Source organism: Solanum tuberosum, unplaced genomic scaffold, assembly GCF_000226075.1.
Source record: "Solanum tuberosum cultivar DM 1-3 516 R44 unplaced genomic scaffold, SolTub_3.0 scf00072, whole genome shotgun sequence".
Classification (NCBI taxonomy): Eukaryota; Viridiplantae; Streptophyta; class Magnoliopsida; order Solanales; family Solanaceae; genus Solanum; species Solanum tuberosum.
The window spans coordinates 156974-182452 of NW_006238999.1; the positions used below are offsets into that span (position 1 = coordinate 156974).

The window sequence follows — 25479 nt, forward strand, 5'->3', positions numbered from 1 at the left end:
CTTGTCCTAATTGCAATGCTGGCTGATGCTGGAACACCATTAATAAACGAATGTCACATTAAATAGCAAATCAGACTCTTGGGACAAGACTTGTACATATCGAAGACGTTGATAACCAATTAATAATTTCTCTGTGTAATCATTTTCTGAATAAGATTGGTCCCTCTTGAGAGAGATGCAACAACTTTGCTAATTGTTGGGTTCAGTGATTAGGGCGTCATGCGGAAACTTGCAATTTGCAAATCACATGGTTGATAAATCAGATAACAAAAATTTATACTAAAAATCAAAATATTATTATATCAAAACTAATATAAAGAAAAACATTGAAACTTTTAGAGAGAATAAATCTTCTCATAAACAAGACTCTTAAACGACTACATTGTGGATGTTATTGTGTTAGAAGAAACAAACTTATATTTATAGAATCCTAAAACCTTTCCTACTAGAAAAGAACTAGCTACTCTAAAACCTTTTACTAAAAGAAAAGAATAAACCAAATATGAAAGAATATTTATATTTTCCTTTTAGGAAAAGTAAAACATTTATGGTAATGTTTTGTCTTTTCTTTAAGAAAAAATAAATCTTAAATTATGGTAAGAAAATCAGGACAAAACCCTAACACTAATTACATTAACTCTTTGGATAATTTGCATTTTCATATCATAGACAAGCAGTTTCAACTAGAGAGGAACATCAGTAGGATAATCCTGTGGATGTTTTCGGATTGTTTCACGAATAGATATTTCTTGTTCTTGGAGGTTGGCTGGAGAAACATCATATACATCTGTAAATACATCCTTAATTGGGGGCTTCTCTTGTTTTTCTGCAACTTGAATGGCTTGCAATACCTGTATCACAACATTGAAAGCAGACTTCAGAAAACCAACAGTGGGAGCCGGCTATATGAAATTGTTACTGGTCTATGTTGCTCCATTTAAGTCCGTCTCAGTCTAACTGTAACTTATCTAATCTAGAAATACTTCGTTAGATTTCTGCTCTATAAAGCTATTCATGCAACAACGAGCAAACTTTACCTGCTTCCTGATATTACTGCAAAGTTCGGATTCAACCTGAGAGTTCAACCAGCCTTCTCTTTCAATCCATTTCCTAAATCTGCTTACAGGGTCTCTTTCTCTTCTCCACCAGTCGATTTCTTTAGCTGGACGATATTTGGTTGAGTCATCTGAGGTTGAATGATGTCCTGCTCTATAAGTAAGAGCCTGTTGAACATAAAAGAAGCACTTAACAACACTTCCAAAACTAGCTACAACAAAAAAAGACAAGTGATTCTCGTTGTCTACTAAGCCTCAATTCCAAACAAGTTACCTCAACTAGAATAGGTTTATGTTCAGTAACAGCCATTTTTCGTGCCTCATGGACAGCGGTGAAAACAGCAAGAGCATCGTTACCATCCACACGAATACTACGAATTCCATAGGCCTGTCCTTTGGTAACAACACCATCACCTAAGTAACCATAAATAGAAGACAGTCTTCATCAGTAGCCAACTATATAACAGTAGCAGCAAATAATTGAGCAGCTAAGAGAGGCACTTACTTCGAAACTGGTCACTAACAGGTGTACTTATTGCAAACCCATTGTTCCGGCAGAAAAAGATAACGGGTGCATCTAACACCGCGGCAAAGTTCAGAGCAGCATGAAAATCTCCCTGAAATGAAATCAATGAATGTATGATTGAGGTTTGAGGAACCTAGTTGGATGAATTTTTAAAAAGTTCATTATCCACAAGTTAGTTGAAACACATACTGTACTAGAGCCTCCATCTCCAAAATATACAATTGTACATGCGTTTTTCGCGTCCATCTTTAGAGCATAGGCAGCACCAACAGCATGTGGAAGCTGAGTACTGAAGCAAAATAACCACTGCGGTTCATCAATTATTTACATCAAAGATTACCTTGGAAAGATGTTTGAAAACATCAAAATAGAAGTATCAGTACAAAAGCATGAGTATCTTACGCTACTGTTGATGCAACAGTAATATAATTGTGCTTATTAGATCCATAATGGATAGGCATCTGCCTGCCTTTTCCATAATCGTGTTTGTTTCCAAACAACTGATTGGCAAATTCTTGAATGGTAAACCCTCTCCATAATAGAACTCCGGACTCCCTATACTGCAACGACAAAAAAGAAAAACGTTGACATTACAGGGCAAATCATTGGACAAGTGAATCTCAGCATTTGCTTATCACCGTTAGTCTGAAACTAAAAATCTTAACCAAATACGCCTATGGTGGAGACAGGTGATCTGAGGATAAAGTTACATCTATCCAATCTTTCTAGAATTTGCCTCATAAACTTCCACTAATGTTGGAGAAAGTAAGTTTGAGGATTTATACTAGAAGAAGAAAGCTAGAATATTAATAAAAGGACACACAATACTAGATTCAAATCATTTCAAAGAAACCTAATGGACATGGTGCATATCAGATAAAAATGATATGTTCCCTTCCTCTTGAACTGGAAATGGAGAGTACAGTGTATCCAGCCCTATCAGAGCATAGAATATTGGCAGAGATGCAGCCGCTTCATGACTAGTGTAATTTGTAGAAACAATTCAAAATACCTCCCTACTCACTCGATGGAACTAAAGTAATCAACAAATTTCCTTTAGATAATTCAACAGCTCCTGTTTTAATCAACATTTGGTAACACCTAAAGGCCAAACGCCAATACTCACGCTTCTTTCTGTTTTCACTAAAAGGTATTATTTCGTTGGGAAGAAGGTCGGTTTGGAAGATGTATTGTAGTACATCTCTTCATATATTTCCTATCCAAATTTTTGCATCTTTAGTTCAAGAAAATGTGACTTTTGCAGATTAGAAGGGAGTTTATGTGCACGACTAACCTGTGGAAAGATGAAATCGTCTGTCTTAAGTGCAGCAGCTGATGCAATGTTGATAGCTTCTTCCCCAACTGTGGTAAGATAGAAAGATATTCGTCCTTGTCTTTGTGCTTCATAAAAGATTGTATCCATTGTTTGAAGTGTGACCATATCAGTAAATATTTTCAATGCAACTTCCTTTTCAATCTGACCAAGATGAATAGCCAATAAAAATTCATCTGTTGAATCTTGATGCAAAGTTTAAGCTGCTTAAATGTCTATTAGATTAAAGGGGTAGCCTGGTGCACGTTTAATATGGGTTCTAGGAAGGGATGCACCCAAGAGGGCAGCGATGTAGACAACCTACCCTGATACAAGCATCAACAACAAATGTATATTTGGATTACCTGTGCAAAATCGCTAGTGATTGGGTAACCATAGTCGTCAAGGACCCGGTAACAGTGTACTCTCTCCTCCCTTGTTTCAGGAATAAAGTTCAAATGTGAGGTGAATTTGACCTCGCCTCCAGGGAAATCGAGGACCTAACATCAAGAGGAAAGTTTATGATCATGCATACTCAAAGTAGAATATATGCTAAAACTTACAAAATAACTGGTAAAGATCCTATTTTTTTCCTGCAAGTATACCTGTTAACACCTATAGAGGACTCATATACATGTGAGATTTATTTGCCCCAGAACCACAAGGTCATAGGTTCAAATACTAGCAGAGGTAAAAACATTAGGTGATTTTTTCCTTTCTGTTCAAGCCCCAGTGGACAGAGTTATCCAATACTTGCACTAGTGGGAGATAGTAGGTAACTCGTAAAATTAGCCGAAGTGTGTACAAACTGGCCCTGACATCATTTTTTTTTGTTTCTATAAAAGGAGCTAAATGTGAAGGGACGCACTTCTAATACATTTCTGAAAGTGGATACTATAAACTTTTATCATTCAGACAGACATTTTCTCAACACTTTTTTTCCATTTCTTGAGGTTAGCTGCAACAGTTATCCAAAAAAACCTTCTCAGACGGAAAAAATCTTCCAAAACAGAGTTTCTTTTCAAAAGAAGCCAATACAGCTAGCACTATAACAAACCTTATACTGTTACTATTATTAGAAACAAAAGATTTGAGTGTTACAACTTAAATTGAACCTCTAGCAGCAACAGTTTTCAGTTAGATATACATACTCCCACCACATACACATACAAAAAGCTAATAACAAACAAGTCCTTAATTAAGTAATAATAAGTGTGTTTTCTCTAACATAGTCACACAATTGACCACCTTTTATTCTACGTAGCTACGCCACTATACAATTTAACATGGTATCAGAGCAGATAAACGAGTCTAAACCATCACTTATTATTACCAAAAAGTGTGCACATGAAGGGCATGTTGAAGACAACAACTAAGTAAATAATCAAGCTTTTAGAACAGAGAATAGTCCAAACATTATAAATCAAAGCTGAAAATAAAAGGAAACTTTAAGCAAGTAAGATATACACATTAGTAAAAACAGAATAAAACCCAAACCTGGGAATCATTATGAATGCTGTGCATGGAATTTAACTGTGTTTGAACTTTGGTTGATTCAAAACGAAAAGAGGCAAAATGGGGTTGATTTAACCCAAGAATTCGAAATGGGGTTCTCAGATTTGGTGATATAAGTGTATGATGATGATAAACAGAAGATAAAAATCCAATCTTGGGTTTCAAACAGATCAATTTTCTTGATTTTGACAACAATAGAGCCATTGTGCCACTTTTTTTTTTACTTTTTTTTTGTATGTGATTAAAAAAAGGAATTTTTTTTTATGGAGTTTTGGAAGAGATGAAAATGTCAAGAGAGTGGTTTTAGCGTATGAAAAACAAAGAGCTCCATATATTTGGTTAAAACTAGGATATGATCTTCCATAATATGACAAAATTATTATTCATCTTATTCCACTTTGACACCTTACAAGTTTGAAACAAATTACACTTTCACTCCTCAACTAATTCTTATCATCATATATAACCGTGAGGTCAGGAGCGCAGCTACAAGTCTGCTTACGAGTTCAGTAGAGTCGTGTAGCATCCTTCGCCTTTGTTTGTGATGAGTAAATAGATACTCCATTCGTTTCAATTAATTTTAAAAATAATCTCTTTTTTTTCTTCTAATATTAATTCTTTATTTTCAACTTTCTACCTGACATCAATGAATTGTGACCTAACTCATGTGTCTAAGAAATATTCGAGTACAGATAGGGTTGATTAACAATGTACAAACGAAAAATGGCAAAAAGGAAGTATTCACTTTTCTTTTCTATCATATATCTATAATATTTTTTTCCTGGTTGTGGTCAATGAGAATTTATAATCGAGGTCCGACAAATTGGAAAAATTGTTATTGCTATCAATACCATGCATATTAAATCAAAAGCAACTGAACTCATGAGCCACATGAGAGTCAGACATTGTATTATGTTTATGGAGCGATTAGACAGAAACGCTCAACTACGACATAATTACCTACTACATGACTAGAAAAGTGAAGTAATTAAATATTTATAGTACTTATTAGTTGGAAGGATAATTAATGGATTTAAGGTCTTTACATTGAAACAAATCATGATTGGGTCATGTTTATGTTAAAGTATAGTCTTATAGGTGTTAAGTATCAATGTAAATATTACAAGAGGGATAAAGAATCATAATTCATTTGTTTAGGGAGCAAAATGAAATTAAACTTATTATAATGGAAATATTATTTTACTATAGTAATCATTAATTTCCACATGGATAAGAAGTAGATCGCGGCAATTACTTGTTTCCTGCATTGTGATTTGTGCCCCTCCATTTTGCTTCAAATATAGTCAATGGTAAAAAAAAATACAAATTTCATTTTATTTTTTTTAAATAAAAATTTGATATGCTATAAATTCATAAGATTTTAATAAGAGGTGGAGCAACAGATTTAAGTTATATACCTGAACATTATATAATTTTTTTTATAGTATCAATGTAATATAACTTGTTGCTATAGGTTAGACTTTTATTTTTTTTATTTTTTATCCGTCATTAAGGGAAGCGCTTTCTATCGAGATTTGAATCCGAGATCTTCTGATTAAGGTAAAAATAGCTCCATTCACTGTACCAATCGTTTGGTGGTTAGGGTAGGTAAGTCTATTTTTACTAAATGGCCAATTAATATGTTTAAATTGTCAAATTTAGAAAGATAACTAGAATCAATAAAGACATTTTGATTTTGATACTCGTGTACAAGACAGGACACTCAAATTAATTAATTACAAAAATATAATTAAATTTAGTTAATCTCAATAGGAATTGATAATTATATCGTTGGATGATTTTTTTATGTATATACAATTAATTATTTTATTATTATAGTCACTACTCACAAGAAATACAGATGTCCATGTGAACAATTTTTTTTTTGTTTCCATCCAATATGGCCAAATTTAAAATTCACTAAATCTGAAATAAAAAGAAGTTCATTGACCATTTGTCCACGTATCCAGAGTCATTTTTTTTATCGTCTGATATTGAAAATTTATTGATCCGATTAAAGAAAATACACTCTCTATAACATATTCTAATTGACTTTCATATATTCAAAATCAATGTATATACACATATACGTATATAATTTTATATGAGAGACTCACACTATGATATTGCATAAATATACATACAGATATATGTGTACTCAAAAGTATAATTATATGAAAGACCATATATATGTTAAATCATTACATTAATATTAATTTTATATCTACACATATTTATTTTAAAGTGTATTTATATGAGAGATCTCTCATATATATGATATAGTCACACCATAAAATTAATATATTATAATTGGCTTCTAATAAATCTTTGTGGTTTCGATTCTTCTTGAAGCGTATAACAAAAGCTTAGTATATCAGACTGTCTATTTATTTTTGTAGCTTCTAATTAGTATGGAAAACTTATTTCCTCTTGTTCTTGATCATCATCCAATGATAAAAAAACTTCATCCAAAGCTGAGAGCTCAATTTCATCATTATCATCACAAGTTATCCTTTCAGAATTGTTCTTTGATTCATGTACTCTACATACAACCCATTCCTGAAAATCATAAAAAAAAAAATTTAAAAAAATTAAAAATTCCAAGAGAGGTGGTTTTATAACATGCTATATACAAGTAAAAGTTTTGATTTTCATTTCAAATTTAAGATTAATGAGCTAAGGTAAATTTTGATATTCTTCATTAAGTTTTTTGAAACATAAGTAACTTCCAATTATTCAACATTTGATATGCAATTTCAAATAACTTTTAAATACTGACAGCATAAATAATTTTTACGATCTCGAAATTATATAGGAATATGAGCATGTAACCGAAAAATATAATAATATTGATAATGTAAAACTTTTTCTTACAATATCTAATTAAAAAATTAAATTACGATTTATATGTTGCTCAAATTCTTCAAAAGTATTGTTATCATATTTGTGTCAGATTCTCAAACAATACAACATGCACTGAAAGAGATTTTTGAAGAATCTGAGCGACATAGATAGATAATTTAAAATTTGAATTAAATAAATCCTATAATATAAGAATGAATTAAAGTAATATTTACTTACCAATAGCTTCTCATTTTCTCTCTTGAGGTGAAATTCTTCCATAATCCAATTGGTTTGTACTTGTTCATGAATATTAGTAGTAATATAGTACACAAAGTACTTCTTTATTCCTATTATTTTTTCTGTTTCACCACAATTTTTTAGTATAATTGGCTCATTCATATTTAATTCCTTCCAATATCCTCTTCCTGTAGCTCGATTATTATTTTCTTTCACTTGGCTGAAAAAATACCATTGATTTTTGCTCCACAAAGCCCTTTCTATTAATCAACGTAACCAAACATACAAAAATAATGTTAGAAAACTTTGCATATAATATATGATCCGATAAGAAATTATTAACTCGACTTATAATATATTTATTGTCCTTAAAGAAATTTAAGTCTCTCACTTCGTTTGTTGAAATTGACAAAACAACGAAATTCAAATTTCAACAATAAATTCGAACTTAATTCCCACAAGAATATACATATATATTAAGTATAACTTAAGTGGGGTGAATCAATTTTTTTTTTAATAGTAATATTGATATGAACAAATTTTAATTTTGTCATTAAAAAGATTGTTGGACTAAGCTCTCGCTAAGCGCGATTTAAAAAAGAGCTAAACCACATGGTCTACTGTACTCAACCTTAACCTGCATTTCTGCAAGAGACTATTTACATAGATTGAAACAGCGACTCTATTAATCACTTGACAATAACTTTATCAGTTACTCGAAAAACACATACCATTGAGTTGGGAAGGATCAGAAGAAGAAAAATGGAGATGAGGAATATTGAAGGGTAAATTTGCAGCTATTTTGCTTTTGAGATAATACAAAATAAGCTCTTCATCAGTTGGATCAAAACTAAATCCTGGAGGAAGATCACCAACCCTTTGATCATCCATCATCATTATCCAAATTAAATATGATCAACTATATTATATAATAAAATATAGCTTCTTCTTCTTCTTCTTCTTATGGATAATAACTAGGTTGTCTTGTAATTAGGGTTAGTTTGGGAGTAATAATTTGATGATATAAATAATTAAAGAAGAGTTGACAAATGTTGTTTTTCTTTATTTCTTTATATAGATGAAAAAAAGTATACTAACATAAACCCCACACTACTCATACTCTATCTCTATCCTCTACTAAGTTCTATATATCGTCAATCAGTGTAAGAATTTATTTATATTTATGTTTAAATAGTGAAATTTGTAATTTTAAAAATAAGATGATGATATACTACGATAAGTAAATATGATGTGATGGTGTAAGAAATTTTTTAAACTGACAAATTACATAACTTAAATTCTTTTTAATTATAGATATATATTTTGTGTTTTAATTTTCTTTGAAAATTTAAGAATAATATACGTAATGGGCTATGAAATTAAATGGTGTTGATTAGAAATGAAGAGTGTGTGCGCTAATTAATTAATATTATTAGAGAAAAACACGTTTAAGTTTTCAAAGACTGCTCTGCTAATTATAATTAATATTATTAGAGAAATTTAGTCATAAGACTGTGTATAATAGACTTTCATAGTTTAGACTCTAGACCTTCCTCAAATCTGTATATAGCGATAACTTAATGCATCGAACTGTTAAAGAAATTTAGTCATCGTGATTAGAGATAATGGATACCAAAATTTGGAAATCATGGAGCTCGAAGGATCAGAGATAATTAATTAATAGTAATGATTTAATTATTACTAAATATATTTTTAGAGGTAATTAACATTTTTTGTAAATGTTTCTATAACATATAACGACATTGGATCTAATAATAATTAACTAATGTCGATAAACACTTTATCATTCTTTATTAATATGCATATTTTTTACTGCTAAAAGTTATTTTTATTGTAATATGATATGTGAAGCTAGAGAGCAAAAATAGTTCATCCAAACTTTCTTCTTCATAAAATTATATCATTTCGTTAACTTTTTTTAGATGTTTACTTTTTTATATTTTGAATCACACAATAAAATGTTGAAACTCACCCACCCTAAAAAAGGTTTATGGTATACGTGTCGATTAAAAATGAAAAAAATGGGGGATGGATAACGTTTCTTAATAGTTTACAGGCGGCTGGTAATCTTTATATTTTGCAAAAAGTAGATATATTTTTTAACTTTAATTTGAAGTAACTTCAACTTACAAATTAATTAAACATCTTTATATTGTTATTTTTTTCGTTTAATTCTCTTTTAAAAAGGACTTTTAAAAGAGTGAATTCTATTAGGATAAGTATCGTACGTTGATTAGCTTAATTAGTGGAATTAACGAAAGTGAGTGGATGATGATGAAATGTGCACAAAAGTAGAAACTTACATTTTACGTGTGCAAATATAAATATATACACGTAATTAAAAATGTAGTTGGAAAAGGAAAGCATGAAATTGTGTTATGATAATAAGTTTTTTATTTTATTTTATTGTATTTTCAATTTTTGGAATAGTCTAGGAGTCCTTGTAAGGGGAAACATCAATCATCATCAAAATTGAAAGCAACAAGAACGTCTCAAATTAATTTTTATTTTTTTTGAATATATTAGAGATAAATTAATTAAGAAATGAAATATTTAACTAGTTCATTACCAAGATTCATAGGCTTATTTGGAGATTAATTGTGTGTATCATTCGAATATGAATTAGCAACCAAAGCCCACATATCGACTTATTCTTTGTGTACATCTTTTAGCTCTAGGTAGAGGCGATTTATCGAGTAAGCATTCTGCTATTTCCATACTTCTCTCATCGAATTATCAATTTTAATATCAATTGTTGAGCTACTTAAGCATGTTCATAGATATTCTTAACATGTGTTATACTCGTCATTTTGAACCAAAATCAACTATTTTTCACATAATAAATACCCCATACCATTAACAATATCGTACACATTGTTTCTTATTTTTATAATCTATCAATATGAGATTTTATTCGCACAACTTATAGTTAGAACAAATCTCATATTGCAAATGGAGATAAAAGTAAAGTATTAGTATATTATAATTAAACAAATAAAAACACAAATTGAACAATATCCTATAACTTGTTGAATTGTGTAGACATGCATTTTATCAGCATGAAATCACTCAAATCACTATCACACTTGACCATGCCTTCCTCCAACATTTACCAACAAATTAATTTCAAATAGGAGCTAGCTTTTTTTCCCACCTATATACATATATGTCTTGCTCAGATTAAAACTCATAATAATGATTGAAAATTAAAGTTTGATGTGTATATATGTGTGTGTGTTTCTCAAAAGAATACCAAAGTTTAAGACAGCAAAAAGCATGCACATTTTATTTCACTTTTAAACTTTTAATTTGGAAAAGATAGATGTGAATTCATGTTATAAACTACTCTATTAACTTACACTTGTCAATTTTACATCGCAAACACTAAAGCATGCACATTTTATTTCACTTTTTAAACTTTTAATTTGGAAAAGATAGATGTGAATTCCTGTAAACTACTCTATTGACTTACACTTGTCAATTGTACATTGCAAAATAAGTGCGATTCATGTGAAATTGTATTTTCAAAGTTAAATTAGATTTTATTAATTTGATATTTTAAATTTAAAGTTTTAGATATTTAAAAATTATACAAAAAGTACTATAAATTACAACTTTTACATATCAATATAATGAAAAAATATATATTATAAAATGTTAGTCAAGATTCATATTGTTTGACTATAAAAAAAAAATATGATAACTAAAAAGGAATCGAAGGAGTAATTATTATTTCTATCGTTTGAACAAGTAAAAAAGCCATTAATTCCTTAATGAATGGGGTAAAATTAGGAGCTACCATTAATCATCTTGACTTTTTGTACAACCATATGTGATACACACACATTAATTAATCCATAAAAAACAGTTTGATTTTGATTATTTTCTAAGCATGGATTAATTAATTTTGACTGAGTTAATTTAAGTTTTTAAGCTTAGCTTGAAATAATATATACTCCCCCCTCTGTCCCTAATTACTTGTCCACTTTTGAATTGACACACCTATTAAGAAATCAATTAATGATATAGTGAGTTTACCATTTTACCCCTATTAATTATGAAGTGGATGAAAAGTTATGCATTTTTCAAAGTAATTAGTCATTTAATTGAGGGTATAATAGGTAAAAAAATTTGTCCTTTCTTGATTTGTCAAAATGGATAAGTAATTAGGGACAACTATAAAAGAAAAAGTGGATAAGTAATTAAGGACAGAGGAAATATTGTTTTTACTATGATAGCATAAGTTTAAATTGTAGCAGCGATATAAAAAATTAGCTGATTTTTTTATATATAATATCCAAAGTTTTATTGTACATAGGAAATAGTAGGTAAAACTAATAAGGACACCACAATTAGTGAAAAATAAATTTAAAAATTAATAGAGACGAATAAGTTTAATTCATTTTTTGACTTTGACCAAGTGGGAATGCAAGAAAATAAGGACAAATTAACAGGTAAGCAAAATTTGCTTATATGTGTAAATATACACAATATTATCAACTTTTATTAAATGCACAATGAATAAACTTGACTTATAAATAGCATTATCATTTTGAAGTTTTCTATAAATTAATCAAATAAAAAGATAAAAATACAACCATGAAAAATCTCAAAATTGTGTTTGGATTTACAATATTTTTTATCATCTTAGCAAATGTTATTGGAGCAAATATTAGTATAAGTAAAATATCTTGCAAAGGCTTATGCAGACTTACATGTATAAGTTCTTCTCAACCTGATTTTTGCAATGATGTATGCATGAAAAGATGCATAATTCATAGTGTTTATGAAGCTATGACTCATATCACTAGTTGTTATGAGCAATGCTCCAACACAATCTCAGGTATAATTTCGATCTTATATATACAGTATAATTTTTGAATAAAAAAAACGATCCTAGTAACAAGGCTTTTTTTTTTTTTACTAAGAACACTGTTTTAAAAAAAATTAAACTATGGATCCAAAATTAAAATTTGTTCTTTTTTATTGTTTTTGTTGCAGATGAAAAGAAAATGGGAGGCTGCTATGATGATTGCACAGCCAAATATAACAAGTCAAAAAGCAGTAATGTAACTAATATTTAATGTGGATCATCCAATAAATCTTAATGAATATTATGTTAAGATATGAAGAACTATATATGTTTCTAATGAAAGGAGTTTACTTTTTGATACTCTAATCTTTTCCAATTTAATTTTAAAGTATTTAATTCATATTAGTATGCTCGATAATTTATTGAAAATAACCTTTTCAAATCTCTGGTAAATTTACACCGGTATATTATTGTTGTTGCAATTGACTTTGTACACCATAGGAAGAATCACGGGTTATACTGAGGACAAACAAATGCCACAAAAGAGCTTGCAAGTTGCAAGGAGACTAACATTATCTTGGCAAAGTAAAATAAAAGCCACAATCATGTCTATGATACATATATTTTTTTAATTTTCTATATGATACTCACGTTACGAATCGATTGAATTCAGATAAATTTCATATCGAAGGTAAATTCTATACTCAAAACTCGTACTGTCTAACAAAGAGACTCGACTTAAATTCTATACTCAGAACTCGCACTCCCTAACGAAAGAGACTCTATATCTAGACTTAAATTCTATACTTAGAACTCGTACTCCCTAATTGAAGGGACATTATATCCGAACTTACATTTGAAGCAAAGAATGAGTGGCTTACCACTCCACCGCAACGGTTGTTGGTGATATATAGAAGATACACTATATACAACTAGTATACTACACTATACTCCCAATTGAATTGGAATTGTAGGTTGTCATGCATGGTGACACGTGAACCTATATTCAAAGAAACAACTTCACGTGAAACTATCAAACAAAATTTTCTTATAGAAAAACTAGAGGTCATTATAATTTGACAAATCCTAGCCACTAACTTCCAACACTTTTTGAATCTCATGACCAAAGTATTATATACCAAAATGCAGAAATCAAGAAGAGTTTAAAGTACAAACAAAACTTAGAAACTTGGAAAAGAAAAAAGTAGAAAAGAAACAAAGCAAATTTGTGAGTTTAAGTTGTTCAATGAAGAAACAAGGTTGTGAAATTGAAGCAATAGGCATCAACTACACAATCTATACACATAAAAGAGAAACCCCTTTTAGTTTTTTTAGCAGAAAACAACACCACAAGTGTATAAAAGGAGTTCAAGAATTGGAAAAAGGTGATACTAATAATAATCCAAAGTCTATAAGGCATGTTCTTAAGGATGTGAATTGTAGAGCAAAAACAGGTGAAATTCTAGCTATTGTTGGTCCAAGTGGTGCTGGAAAGTCTACTTTTTTAGAAGTTTTAGCAGGTAAGATTGAGCCACAAAGTGGATCTATTTTTGTGAACCAAAAACCAGTTGATAAAGCAAGGTTTAAGAAGATTTCAGGCTATGTTACACAAAAGGACACTCTGTTTCCTCTGTTAACTGTTGAAGAAACATTAAGTTTTAGTGCAAAACTAAGGTTAAAACTTGCTCCTAAAGAATTGAGTTCAAGGGTTAAGTGTCTGATTCAAGAACTTGGTTTAGAACATGTTGCTGGTGCTAGGATTGGTGATGATCGAATTCGAGGGATTTCAGGTGGTGAAAGGAGGAGAGTTTCTATAGGAGTTGAACTGATTCATGACCCTGGAGTCTTGATTCTTGATGAACCAACTTCAGGTCTTGACAGTACTTCAGCATTGCAGATCATTGACATGCTTAAAACCATGGCTGTTACTCGTGATCGAACGATAATTCTTAGTATTCATCAGCCATGTTTTAGGATCATGAAGTTGTTCAACTCAATCCTACTTTTGGCTAATGGTACAATCTTGCATCATGGAACCATTGAACAGCTTAGTTTAAGGTTAATCCTATTAGGATTAGACCTTCCCTTTCATGTCAACATACTTGAATTCGCCATCGAATCGATTGACATAATCCAGAAACAAAACCACACATTGTTGCCTCAATCAGCACTTATGATCAAGAATTCAGGTAAGTTCACTTTACAGCAACTCTTTCAAGAATCTAAACTGATAAATGAAGACTCTTTGTCTATGTCTATGTCTATGCCTATGCCTATACCTATGCCTATCCATGTTGGCTTTGCAAATTCAAGTTTGCAAGAGATTGTGATCCTTACAATAAGGTTTTGGAAAATCATATACAGAACAAAGGAGCTTTTTGGCTTTAAGACACTACAAATGTTACTCTCAGGACTTGTTTTAGGATCAATTTTTTACAATCTTGAAGATGATTTAGTTGGAGCACAAGCAAGAGTTGGCTTATTTGCATTCATCTTGACATATCTTTTGTCAAGTACAACAGAAGCATTACCAATATTCTTACAAGAAAGGGAAATACTAATGAAAGAAACATCTTGTGGGAGTTATAGAGTTTCATCTTATGTCATAGCCAACAGCCTTGTCTACTTGCCATTTCTGTTGATTCTTGCATTGCTTTTCTCAACTCCATTATACTGGATGGTTGGTTTAAACAAACAGTTTATGGCATTCATGCACTTTTTGTTACTAATTTGGCTCATTCTGTACACAGCAAACTCAATTGTTGTGTGTTGTAGTGCCTTAGTACCAAACTTCATCATTGGGAACTCATTAGTTTGTGCTATGATGGGATCATGTGCATTGTTCTCTGGTTACTTTGTTTCAAAAAATGAGATACCAAATTATTGGATTGTGATGCATTATGTGTCCCTTTTTAAGTACCCTTTTGAAGGGTTCTTGATTAATGAGTTTTCTGGTTCTGGAAAGTGCTTACAATACATGTTTGGGATGTGTTTGGCCAGTGGTGAACAAGTCCTAAAAGAGGAAGGATATGGTGGTGAAGAAAGTAGAAGGAAGAATTTGCTTATTATGGTTTGTTTTATCATGCTTTATAGGTTCATTTCTTATGTAATTCTTAGAATTAGATGTACTTCTCAAGGAGGATTCAAAAAGATCTTCATTTCAATTAGATGAACTAATTTTAACTACTTCACAAGTCACTTGTACAAAATACACAAAAGTTGTTTGTTGTAATGTTATATTAAATGTGCATTTTGTTAAAGGACTTGTATATTTATCCTTCTCTATTTGAATAACTAGTATCCATTTTCTTGAAATATTTTATGTCAATCTCTCTTTATTTTCCATGCTCAATTGAATCCCCTTCGTCGAAATATTCTATCGTGTGTATATAAGATCCCATGACGAGGTTCGTGTCTTCGCCATGGATGTGTAGACACAAATTATCAGAATTTGAAGCTTATGAGTTCTGAACTTGTCATATAACTCATAAGTCATTTTAGTTAGACACAATACATAAGCATACACTCAAACTTGGCATCAATTGGCAAGTAAGCACTCTAATTTTGAGTATGCATATTTAGACACCTCAAAAATTTATGTGTCATGTCAGCATAAGTTGTCCATGAGATACAGTTCAGATGAGTCGGGGTGTTTAGTTGTCATTTGTATGCATGTGGACTCTCAAAGTTGAAGTACTTACTTTGAGATCTAAACAAAAGTTATTAAATCCATTCAATCGCGCACCTAATATTATAGCTTGGCCCCTTATCTCGAAAACTTAAACTAAGCAATAATTGGAATAATGTGACAAGATCATTCAACAAAAATAATTCATGTTTGGCACAATAAGTGAAGGGTACAATATTTATTATGTAACAAATATTCTTTTGATTTTAATTTATTTTATTTTGGATATAATATAAAAAGACAAAAGGAGCATCACGGACTCACTTTCACAGTTTTGCTCATGCAATGTTTTATATTCCGTACACACTTTTATTCGTGGCCACAACAAAAATTTATAACATTAAATACAAATCATTTTCTGAACTCTTTATTGTCTCTTTCATATCCGTGACTTGTGTTCCTTTTTTATTATATTATCCTTTTCAATCATTTTAAAGAATATAACAAAGTGATGGATTCAAAATTTAGACGTATGTATGTGTTTTAATAAAGGAATAGCATCTTTTTTTTGGAAATTCTAACTATTGTTAGTATCATATGATTGGTGATTTGTGAATCCATTATGTGTGGATTCAATTTTATTATTTGTCCTTGATTTCTAATATGATCAACTTTTCGTAAGAGTATCGAATCGTTATAACTTGTAAGTAAACGATACCTTATCATTTAAATGAAAAAAAGTTATAACTTTTAAAATTCAACGCGTAAATGGAGTGGAAGAATTAGAGTCTTAAAAGTATGCTTGTGAGATGCACGATTAATTCTATTTACTTGTTTTTCACACACAAAAATAAAGGTTGAGGTGAGGTTGTAGTTTTATTGAAATAATATAAGTCATTATGAGTCCGCCACTAATAATATTCCACATGTTTTAGTTTATAAGACAATGTTGATAGAGCGTGAACCAGAATCTAAAGAAGAATGAAAATCTATTGAAATTATAATTTTAAAAATATCATGACATATATGTTGTTTTAAAAGCATATCATTAAGTAATATGAAAATTTCTAAAATATACATTATTTTTTCCATACGAAAATGCTTATTCTCTTCGAAACATACTTTACTAAAGAGAAGATAGTACTACACACGATAGAATCGATCCATAGAGTTATAATGGAATAGTCTAATTGTTACTAGAGAAACTTCTATAATATCAAACTCAAAGGATTAAAAGAGAAGGTTTATCGTAAATAATTGGAGTTTGTTTCACTTCGTATTTTGAAATGTTTTTCTTAAATCGAAATTCTATCGTAATTAATTTCTCTACCTCAAAATTCATTAGGTGAAAATAACGTCTTCGCAGTTCATACATTTTAACCTCCTCAGATTTCACACGAGATATGTTGTTGTAATGAGTATGGGTTGTAAACAAAAATTTGGCCCATCGATATTAGTGAAAAAAGCCCAATAGCTGTGTCAAATGATGGGCCTAAACCGGGGGCCCAAAAATTCTCCTCCAATCCGTTAATAGCTCAGAAATTGAACAAAATTCCTTCTGTTGGTAAAAATGGGACGGAGCATATCCCGGTCGCCGTCGTATTCTCGACGGTCTCGATCTCCGGTGAATCGTCGTCGCAGCAGTCGCCGGAGCCGACGTGACCGAAGCCGGTCACCCTATTCCAGCAGGTAATATTTTGTCTTCCAGCTCGTATACACATGAATTTGTATCTCTTTTTTGTTGAAGATGCAATTTTTATGATTTATTGCTAATCTATATGAATTTGCATATCTGTTTTGTTGCAAAGGTTCAATTTTTTGTTTTGTTTTCTCTATAACTGTATGGAGTGTGTTAACAAAGGTGTGGCCTAGTGGTCAATGAAGTGAAGTGCGTCGAGCACCATGACGTCTCATTTATCGTAGCCTTGATGGACAGAGTTACATGGTAACTGATGCTGGTGAGAGGTGTCGGGTACCTCGTGTAATTAGTCGAGTGCCCACAAGCTGGCCCTGACACACTTTTCGTTTTCTATTTTTAGTTTAAATGTTGGAATTTTAGCTGCATTGTTATGAAGCCTGAAAAATCTATCTTCATTTAGTAGTTTGTTTCAAATCTCAACTAGAAATTTCCTAATTGCTATATTCTATATATAAACCGATGTCTTTACAGGTATGTAACTTTCTGCTTACTACTTGTACTTTTGGATCGTTTGGTTTGATTGTGGTAGTCAAAGGGGTGGGCTGAGAGATAGATAGTGGAAGAAGGTTGATTTAAAGGAAATTGTGTGTGAATACAAATTAGGAATGCCAGCAGACGGTGTAAGTGTGTGTGTTCTACTTAAAAGTTCAGCCTTTTACACGGCAATCACTTGCTTAAAACTATATCCAGCAAGTTTTATGTTTTTGTAACAGGAAGGTTGTGACAGTGAACCACACAGAATAGTTCATGTTTTAGTAGCGAATTTTCGTTGAAATTGGTCGTCCTTCACATTATCATGTCTATTTAGTTACAATTGTTATATTTCGCAGGAGAAAGAGTCGATCTGGTACCCCTCACCGCCGTCGGAGCCGTTCTCCAGCTACAAGGCGCAAAAGAAGTCGGTCCCCGACGACTAGGCGTCATAGGAGACGACGAAGTCACAGTTCCTCAGAGTCTCCTGTACCCAAGTCTCGAAGTCCTAGTCTTACATCCACTGAGCGTAAAAGTGCTGCTGAAAAATTGAAAAAAGAAGAAGAAGAAAAGAAAAGGTTTGTTAGATGTGATTGATACTGTTATGATGTTCCTTTGGCTCTAGTCTATGTCCTAAAGTTACTCCCAAGTACTCAACTATAGTGAGCTTCTGTAATTTGTTGCTTTCCGGAGGTTTGATCTAGTCTTTAAGTTAAAGAAGTCGAGAGTAAGTAAACTAAGCTAATATGCGTGTGTATATGTAGCTGTATCTTTTGATGTCGTCGTTTTTTGTGCTTATATATCATTGTAGAGTTATCTAGAGTGTACTTATACAAAATTAATGCTCATGTTAACATATTTATACATTGCTATACATACTTGATTTTTGATATGTTTTACTTGAGCCGAGGGTCTATTGGAAACAGCCTCTCTACTCAAGGTAGGGGTAAGGCTGTGTACACACTATCCTCCCCAGAACCCACTTGTAGGAATACACTTGGAATGTTAACATAATTTATCCAGAAGGTTTTAGTGTAGTATTCAACCACTGTAGACTCTTGGCATGTTAGGTTATTAAGAGAAGATTATTACTTGATTTTCTGTGGGTCTGAAACCCTCTGAAAAATGTGCTGTACATTTTTGTCTTACATCTTGATCATTGGTGATAATGTCTTGGCATTACAAGCCATTATGTTTCAAGATACATAGTGCAGCATGGCAGTTGCTTTAACGTACTTGTTTTTTCTATTCAAATGTGGAAGTGATTGAATAACTTTCAGGCTACAGCTAGAGGCAGAACTCAAGCAATTAGAAGAGGAAACTGCAAAGAGATTGGAGGAAGAAATAAGGAAAAGGGTCGAGGAAAAGTTAAGTTCAGAGGAAGTTAAGCTGGAAATAGAGAGGCGAATAGAAGAAGGACATAGAAAACTGTTTGAAGATGTTGAAATTCAACTTGAAAAAGAAAAGCAAGCTGCTCTTACGGAGGCGAGGCTGAAAGAAGTAAGTTTCTGTTGGGGTGGTTATTGACCCATTGTTGATATCTACTAATCATTATATTCTCCGCTTGTGTACTTCTTCTTTTTGTCATCGTATCTTGATGAGATCTTATATGAAAGATAACATGTTATTTAGGGCTAAAAGATAAGTATTTAATTCTTAGTTCGGATGAGGAAGGAAGCAGGGAAAGTTAAACTCTTCTTTGTTCTGCTTGTACTTTAGTAGCAGTATTTCTCTTGTAAGAGGTTAGGCATTGGCCCATGAACCTGATATACTCCACAAACTTTCCTGTCTACACTGAAAACTACTTGTTAGTTCACCTTTAGAGAGTGAGTCGGCTAGCTTTCCTTCATTTATGAATCTTATCTTTTAAGAATTCCAAAATAGTTTCTTGTCTTCCCATTTAATCGAGGTTAAAACTTTCATGTTCTTTGTCTAAATAGACAAATTTTTGAACTTTTCAATGGCATTATTTCTAACATAATAACACACTGGATTAAACAGGAAAAGGCACGAAAAGAGAGAGAGGAGCTGGACAAAATGCTTGAGGAGAATCGAAGGAGGGTACAAGAGGCTCAAAGGAGAGAGGCTCTTGAGGCGCAGCGAAAAGAGGAAGAGCGACTTCGGGAGTTAGAGCTCATTCAAAGACAAAAGGAGGAGGCTGCTCTAAGGAAAAAACTTGAGGAAGAAAATCTAATGAAACTATCGAGCAAAAATAAATCTAGGACCAACTCGATTGGTCTATAAAAGCACACTCTCTAGAGATTTTCTTGCTCAGATGTAATTGGATAAAGATATCCGGCATTATATGTCAAACATGGAGAATCGTAGAACCAAGATTGGCTGAATTTTGGAAGTTTACTCGACCAGAATGATATCACCATGGCTCAACTCAAAGTCTCCATTGCAGGTTTCTACAATTGCAAGAGTTTCTACATCTTCAATTCATGGTTAATGCTGTTAATCGCTGTATTTTGTAAACTTATAGGGGACAAACAAAACAATAACTGATTGGTGAAAGTTTGTTCATGACTTTTAAATTTAGTACATGTATTTGTTAGAACTGCTAGGGGATATTCAATAGGTGATAAAGAAAAATGTGAACTTTGATCTTATGGCATTATGCAAGATTCTGTTCTTGCTTGCCTCTTCTTGAAGTTCTCAGGCTGAGTAGCTCTTCTCCTGTATCACGTTTTATTTTTCTTTTTTGGTGTTGTGTATTGAGCCCTTTTTTTTAATGTCACTATCAGAGCGATGTCTCTGTGAACCATACAATGTTCGTTCTTCTATTGTTGGTTCTTGAAATTTCATCTGTTTATTCATTCAATTCACAGTCACAAGGGGCCGGAAGGACTTTAAAGTCTATTGGAAACCACTATAATAGCATGAAATGAAAGTTTCAAATGTAAAGTGTAAGTTACCAAATAATACAATAAAATTGTAAATGCAAGAGCTAAGACTTGATTTTTAGCTTTTTCTAGAAATTGGTTGGAATAGTATCCAATTATCCAAATCATGGTATATGCTTCTTAGAGGGGGGGAAATTACCAAAATTTAGATTCTTTTTCAGAAATTTGTTTGGCCATTTCAATCACATTGATGGCTTCAACTCAACCAAAATTTGTTAAGTCCATTTGTAAGTAAAGAATGCTAGTAATTACTTCAAATATTTTGACTTGATAAAGAAAAACAACAAACATTCAGAATAAATAACTTAAGTTGTGAGTTCGAGTTACGAATGGAGCAAAAAGGTGGGAGTTTCTACGGAGGGGTAAGAAAACAAAACAAAAAAGAAAACTTGAAACAACTCAGATAATAAAAAAGAAACAATATTTTATCCTTGAGTGTACAATAGTTGTAAAAATGTATCACTGAAAAAACTAAAAAGCAATGGTCTTTGTACATATGCTCAATAATCATACCTACTCAATATGTTGGCATAACTTTTTAATCTTTAGTTCAACAATGCTTGAAGAACAAAACAAGCAAACAACACCCCCCACCCCTCAACTCCATCTTCTTTTTTTTCAAATTTTATTATCATTAGTAAAAGAGTTAGTCCACCAACTTAATCTCTTCTAAGATCATCTCATCAATTGACAAAAAGGCAAAAAAGAAAGAAAGCAATAATACTCATTAGTTAAAATTTATGTGGCGGTATTTAATTAGATACATAGTTTAAAACTTTAAAATTTGTAATCTTACATATGATGACAATTCTCTGAAATAAAAACTTGTCATCATGGGGGAAAATATGAGAAATTGAAAGCTAAATTATTTTTTAATATAAGAAAATGCTATTATTTTTTAATAGATTAAAAATAATATTTTTATCATATAAAATGGAATATAGAGAACCTTTTGTTTTCTAGGTAGTAAGTTAAATAGTCTGATGTTAATTTCAATTACCTACTTAAGATGTGCCACCTAAATTGGCAACACAATATTTTAGAATGAAACATTAGCTAACATTATTTTTCCTATCCACCCATTAGAAGGACATTTTATTTTATTGTCACCAAATAAAAAAGTACATACTTTTTATTAAATGAGAAAACAAATTATTCTTCCATAATATATCCTAACTAATGTACTTAGGTCATAGTCTTACCCTATTTATATTTCTCTATCTTGCTAATGTTACCCTAGGTCTTCAGTCCAACTAAGGGCGGATATAGAGTGTTAATTATAGACTCGTCTGAATTATATATATACCTTAAATAAATACAAACAATTGATTTTGAATTCAGTAAATCAAATGAGTTGATTCGAACCTATAAAATTCAAATCTGGAATATATATGAATTTCCTTCAAAGGAAGGTTAAAAAACTTTCAAGAATTATTACTACACAGTATACTACCTATTATGATAGTGTAGAATAATGATAACTACATTGCTTGTTATATATATAAAAGTCCTTGTCTACATAAAATTCAAATAGAAATGAATTAAAAAAATATATATATATGACTCACTTCCCATTTTTTTCTTGTCATCTCCAACAACTATTTTAGTGGTGTAATTTTTAATTAAGTTGATATTTCACCTTCCTTTTGATGTTGAAATTGCTCTATCACTTCAATACCCAACTTTTTTTCTCCATTTTAATGTGCACCTATTTTATTTTATTTTTACTATATACTCCCTTTTGAGTGTTTGATACATATATATATATGTTACATATTCTTTAATCTTTATATTACCAAAAAAATATATGGCTTCATCAAAGTTTGCCTATTACATCCTATTTCTTTTTCTATCATCAATCTTATTTGCTTTGCAAGTGAGTTCAACATCTAGACATGTTGTCAACAACCATAAGGGGTTCAAGTTGAACTTAAAACATGTTGATTCAGGTGGGAATTTCACAAAATTTGAACGTTTACAACGCGCGATGGCACGAGGGAAATCAAGGTTACAAAGGTTAAGTCTAGTGGCTAATTTTGCAACTTTATCATCAAAAGATGAAACAAATGATGTAAAATCAACAATTCATGCAGGAAATGGTGAGTTTCTAATGCAAATATCAATTGGTAGTCCAAGTGAGTCTTATAATGCAATAATGGATACTGGTAGTGATTTAATTTGGACTCAATGTAAGCCTTGTAAAGAGTGTTTTGATCAATCTACACCAATTTTTGATCCATCAAAATCATCAACTTTCGAAAAAATTTCATGTTCTAATAAACTTTGTGAAGCATTGCCAACGTCATCTTGTGGTGATAATAATTGTGAGTATATGTATACATATGGTGATTATTCATCAAGTGAAGGTTTTTTGGCTAGTGAAACATTTACTTTTGGTAAAGTTTCAATACCAAATGTTGCATTTGGATGTGGAAATGACAATGAAGGTAGTGGATTTAGTCAAGGTGCGGGCCTAGTGGGCCTTGGACGAGGTTCACTATCACTAGTTTCTCAACTACACATGTCCAGATTCTCGTACTGTCTGACCTCGATTAACGAGGATGCTTATACCAAGAGTAGCACGCTTCTCATGGGATCGATGGCACATGATGATTATAACAATATTATTACAACCCCATTAGTGAAAAACCCAACACAACCGTCTTTTTATTATCTTTCATTAAAAGGAATATCTGTTGGGGATACTCAATTGGCCATCAAGAAATCTACATTTTCACTCAACAAAGATGGCACTGGAGGAATGATAATTGACTCTGGGACAACCATAACATACTTGGAAGAAAGTGCATTTAGTCTTCTCAAGAAAGAGTTTTCTTCACAGGTAATCATCTTAATTTCACGTATGATCACTGAACTATTTTTTGTCACATTATAAATATACAATAGTAAGAGAGAGAAAACTTTACTCACTATAACACTAAGGTCGCCTTATTAGAATAGGTTTTAATTGTTATAGTGAGTAAAATTTAGTGATTTCAATGCGACATTACATAAATTTAGGACTTTATATTATATTGTTCTGATGCATAGGATTCAACGACTATACTGTAACAGTGGATATATAAAACTCAATAACTTAATTTGTTGTAGTTGTTTTGTGACTTTACTAGTCTTTATATATATGGTTAGTGAGTATTCATACAACCAGTTGACCATACTAAACACTGTTGTTACAATGTATAAAGTTCATTGATCATACGTGAAATTAACGTGCAGGTAAACCTTCCGGTGGATGATTCAAGCTCAACAGGACTAGATCTTTGTTTCATATTGCCATCAAACACAAATAACATAGAAGTTCCAAAATTGATTTTTCATTTTGAAGGTGCAGACATGGATTTGCCTGCAGAAAATTATATGATTGCTGATTCAAGAATGGGAATTGCTTGTTTAGCTATGGGAAGTTCAAGTGGAATGTCAATATTTGGAAATGTTCAACAACAAAATATGATGGTCATTCATGATCTTGATAAAGAAACTTTATCATTTGTACCAACACAATGTGATAAACTCTAGAAGGATTGTGTGTGCGCTTTCAGAGGCGGAGTTAGAAGTTCAGATACGGATTCAGGTTCAATCGAACTCAATATAACTTCTAATGCTCAAACAATGTATTTGTGTTGAAAAATTCATTAATATGTGCACATATTAAAATCCTGATAACATTGAAATCCTAGCTCCGCCTATGTGCGCTTCAAATTGTTCGTTTATTTTTTCTCTTATTTTCTTTGCTTTTCTTTACAAATACCATATTAATAGAATCTTACAATATTTGAATGTATAAAATTTACTCCCAATTTATATAATTTGTTTAGGGCTATTTGTATTGTCCAAATAAACAATATTTAGTAATTTTAGTATAATAACACAAAAATTGAATGTCAAGTGCTACAAATTAAGATAAAGTGGATAGGAAAGTTATAAGAGTCAAAACAACTACAACAATAATTGCTTATATTATAATAAGTAGAGGAAAAAAATACTGAAAATAATGAAGCATGTAATTAATTAAATTACCTGCCTTGATCACCTAACTAATCATTTTACAAAGGCTTGTTCAACTGCCTAACCACTTTATGAATGCCTTAATTTCTCTATTTTATTAGTATTATATTATAACCTGTGTGATGCACGGATAATATTAAAATATATTAATCGCATCAAATTGTGATTTCACTAATTTTACATATTCTTGTTCAAAAACCTGATTTTGTTACTCATTGCAATATTTTTCTGTTTTTGTATTGTACTTTTGGATTTTATTTAATTTTGGGCCATTAGTGGGCCTAATAGGCTTTTCTAAGGCCCTTAGAAGTAATATTCACTCCTGTCCCAATTGGGCTTTTGATTGAGACTTAGGCCCTTAGAATGGGTCATTTGCACTTTTGTCCCTATTTTGTATTGGTCTTTAATTTTTCGCCTCAAGGCAAA

General features: G+C 31.4%; 5 protein-coding genes across 5 annotated transcripts; 3 read left to right on the forward strand and 2 right to left on the reverse strand.

Moving 5' to 3' along the window:
• Nucleotides 1-90: 90 nt before the first annotated feature.
• Nucleotides 91-4741, reverse strand: LOC102601702 (2-oxoisovalerate dehydrogenase subunit alpha 2, mitochondrial-like). Its single transcript, XM_006345696.2, has 10 exons — nucleotides 4391-4741; nucleotides 3259-3393; nucleotides 2876-3058; nucleotides 1984-2141; nucleotides 1771-1870; nucleotides 1561-1672; nucleotides 1330-1469; nucleotides 1038-1223; nucleotides 625-851; nucleotides 91-189 (listed from the first exon to the last, which is right to left on the reverse strand). Exons 1-9 carry the CDS (start codon nucleotides 4610-4612, stop codon nucleotides 684-686), a joined length of 1404 nt encoding a protein of 467 aa, XP_006345758.1. The 5' UTR covers nucleotides 4613-4741; the 3' UTR covers nucleotides 91-189; nucleotides 625-683.
• A 1820-nt stretch (nucleotides 4742-6561) lies between these two features.
• LOC102602031 (NAC domain-containing protein 68-like) lies at nucleotides 6562-8545 on the reverse strand. Its single transcript, XM_006345697.2, has 3 exons — nucleotides 8221-8545; nucleotides 7490-7749; nucleotides 6562-6967 (listed from the first exon to the last, which is right to left on the reverse strand). The coding sequence occupies exons 1-3, from the start codon at nucleotides 8384-8386 to the stop codon at nucleotides 6815-6817; spliced, it is 579 nt and encodes a 192-aa protein (XP_006345759.1). The 5' UTR covers nucleotides 8387-8545; the 3' UTR covers nucleotides 6562-6814.
• A 4845-nt stretch (nucleotides 8546-13390) lies between these two features.
• Nucleotides 13391-15609, forward strand: LOC102602360 (ABC transporter G family member 5). Its single transcript, XM_006345698.2, has one exon. The coding sequence runs from the start codon at nucleotides 13570-13572 to the stop codon at nucleotides 15493-15495; it is 1926 nt and encodes a 641-aa protein (XP_006345760.1). The 5' UTR covers nucleotides 13391-13569; the 3' UTR covers nucleotides 15496-15609.
• Nucleotides 15610-17493: 1884 nt separating this feature from the next.
• LOC102602701 (uncharacterized protein At1g10890) lies at nucleotides 17494-20888 on the forward strand. Its single transcript, XM_015308046.1, has 4 exons — nucleotides 17494-17640; nucleotides 18481-18699; nucleotides 19402-19621; nucleotides 20123-20888. Exons 1-4 carry the CDS (start codon nucleotides 17522-17524, stop codon nucleotides 20363-20365), a joined length of 801 nt encoding a protein of 266 aa, XP_015163532.1. The 5' UTR covers nucleotides 17494-17521; the 3' UTR covers nucleotides 20366-20888.
• A 1890-nt stretch (nucleotides 20889-22778) lies between these two features.
• LOC102603034 (aspartic proteinase nepenthesin-1) lies at nucleotides 22779-24829 on the forward strand. The gene is made up of 2 exons (XM_006345700.2): nucleotides 22779-23869; nucleotides 24265-24829. Exons 1-2 carry the CDS (start codon nucleotides 22835-22837, stop codon nucleotides 24562-24564), a joined length of 1335 nt encoding a protein of 444 aa, XP_006345762.1. The 5' UTR covers nucleotides 22779-22834; the 3' UTR covers nucleotides 24565-24829.
• Nucleotides 24830-25479: the final 650 nt, after the last annotated feature.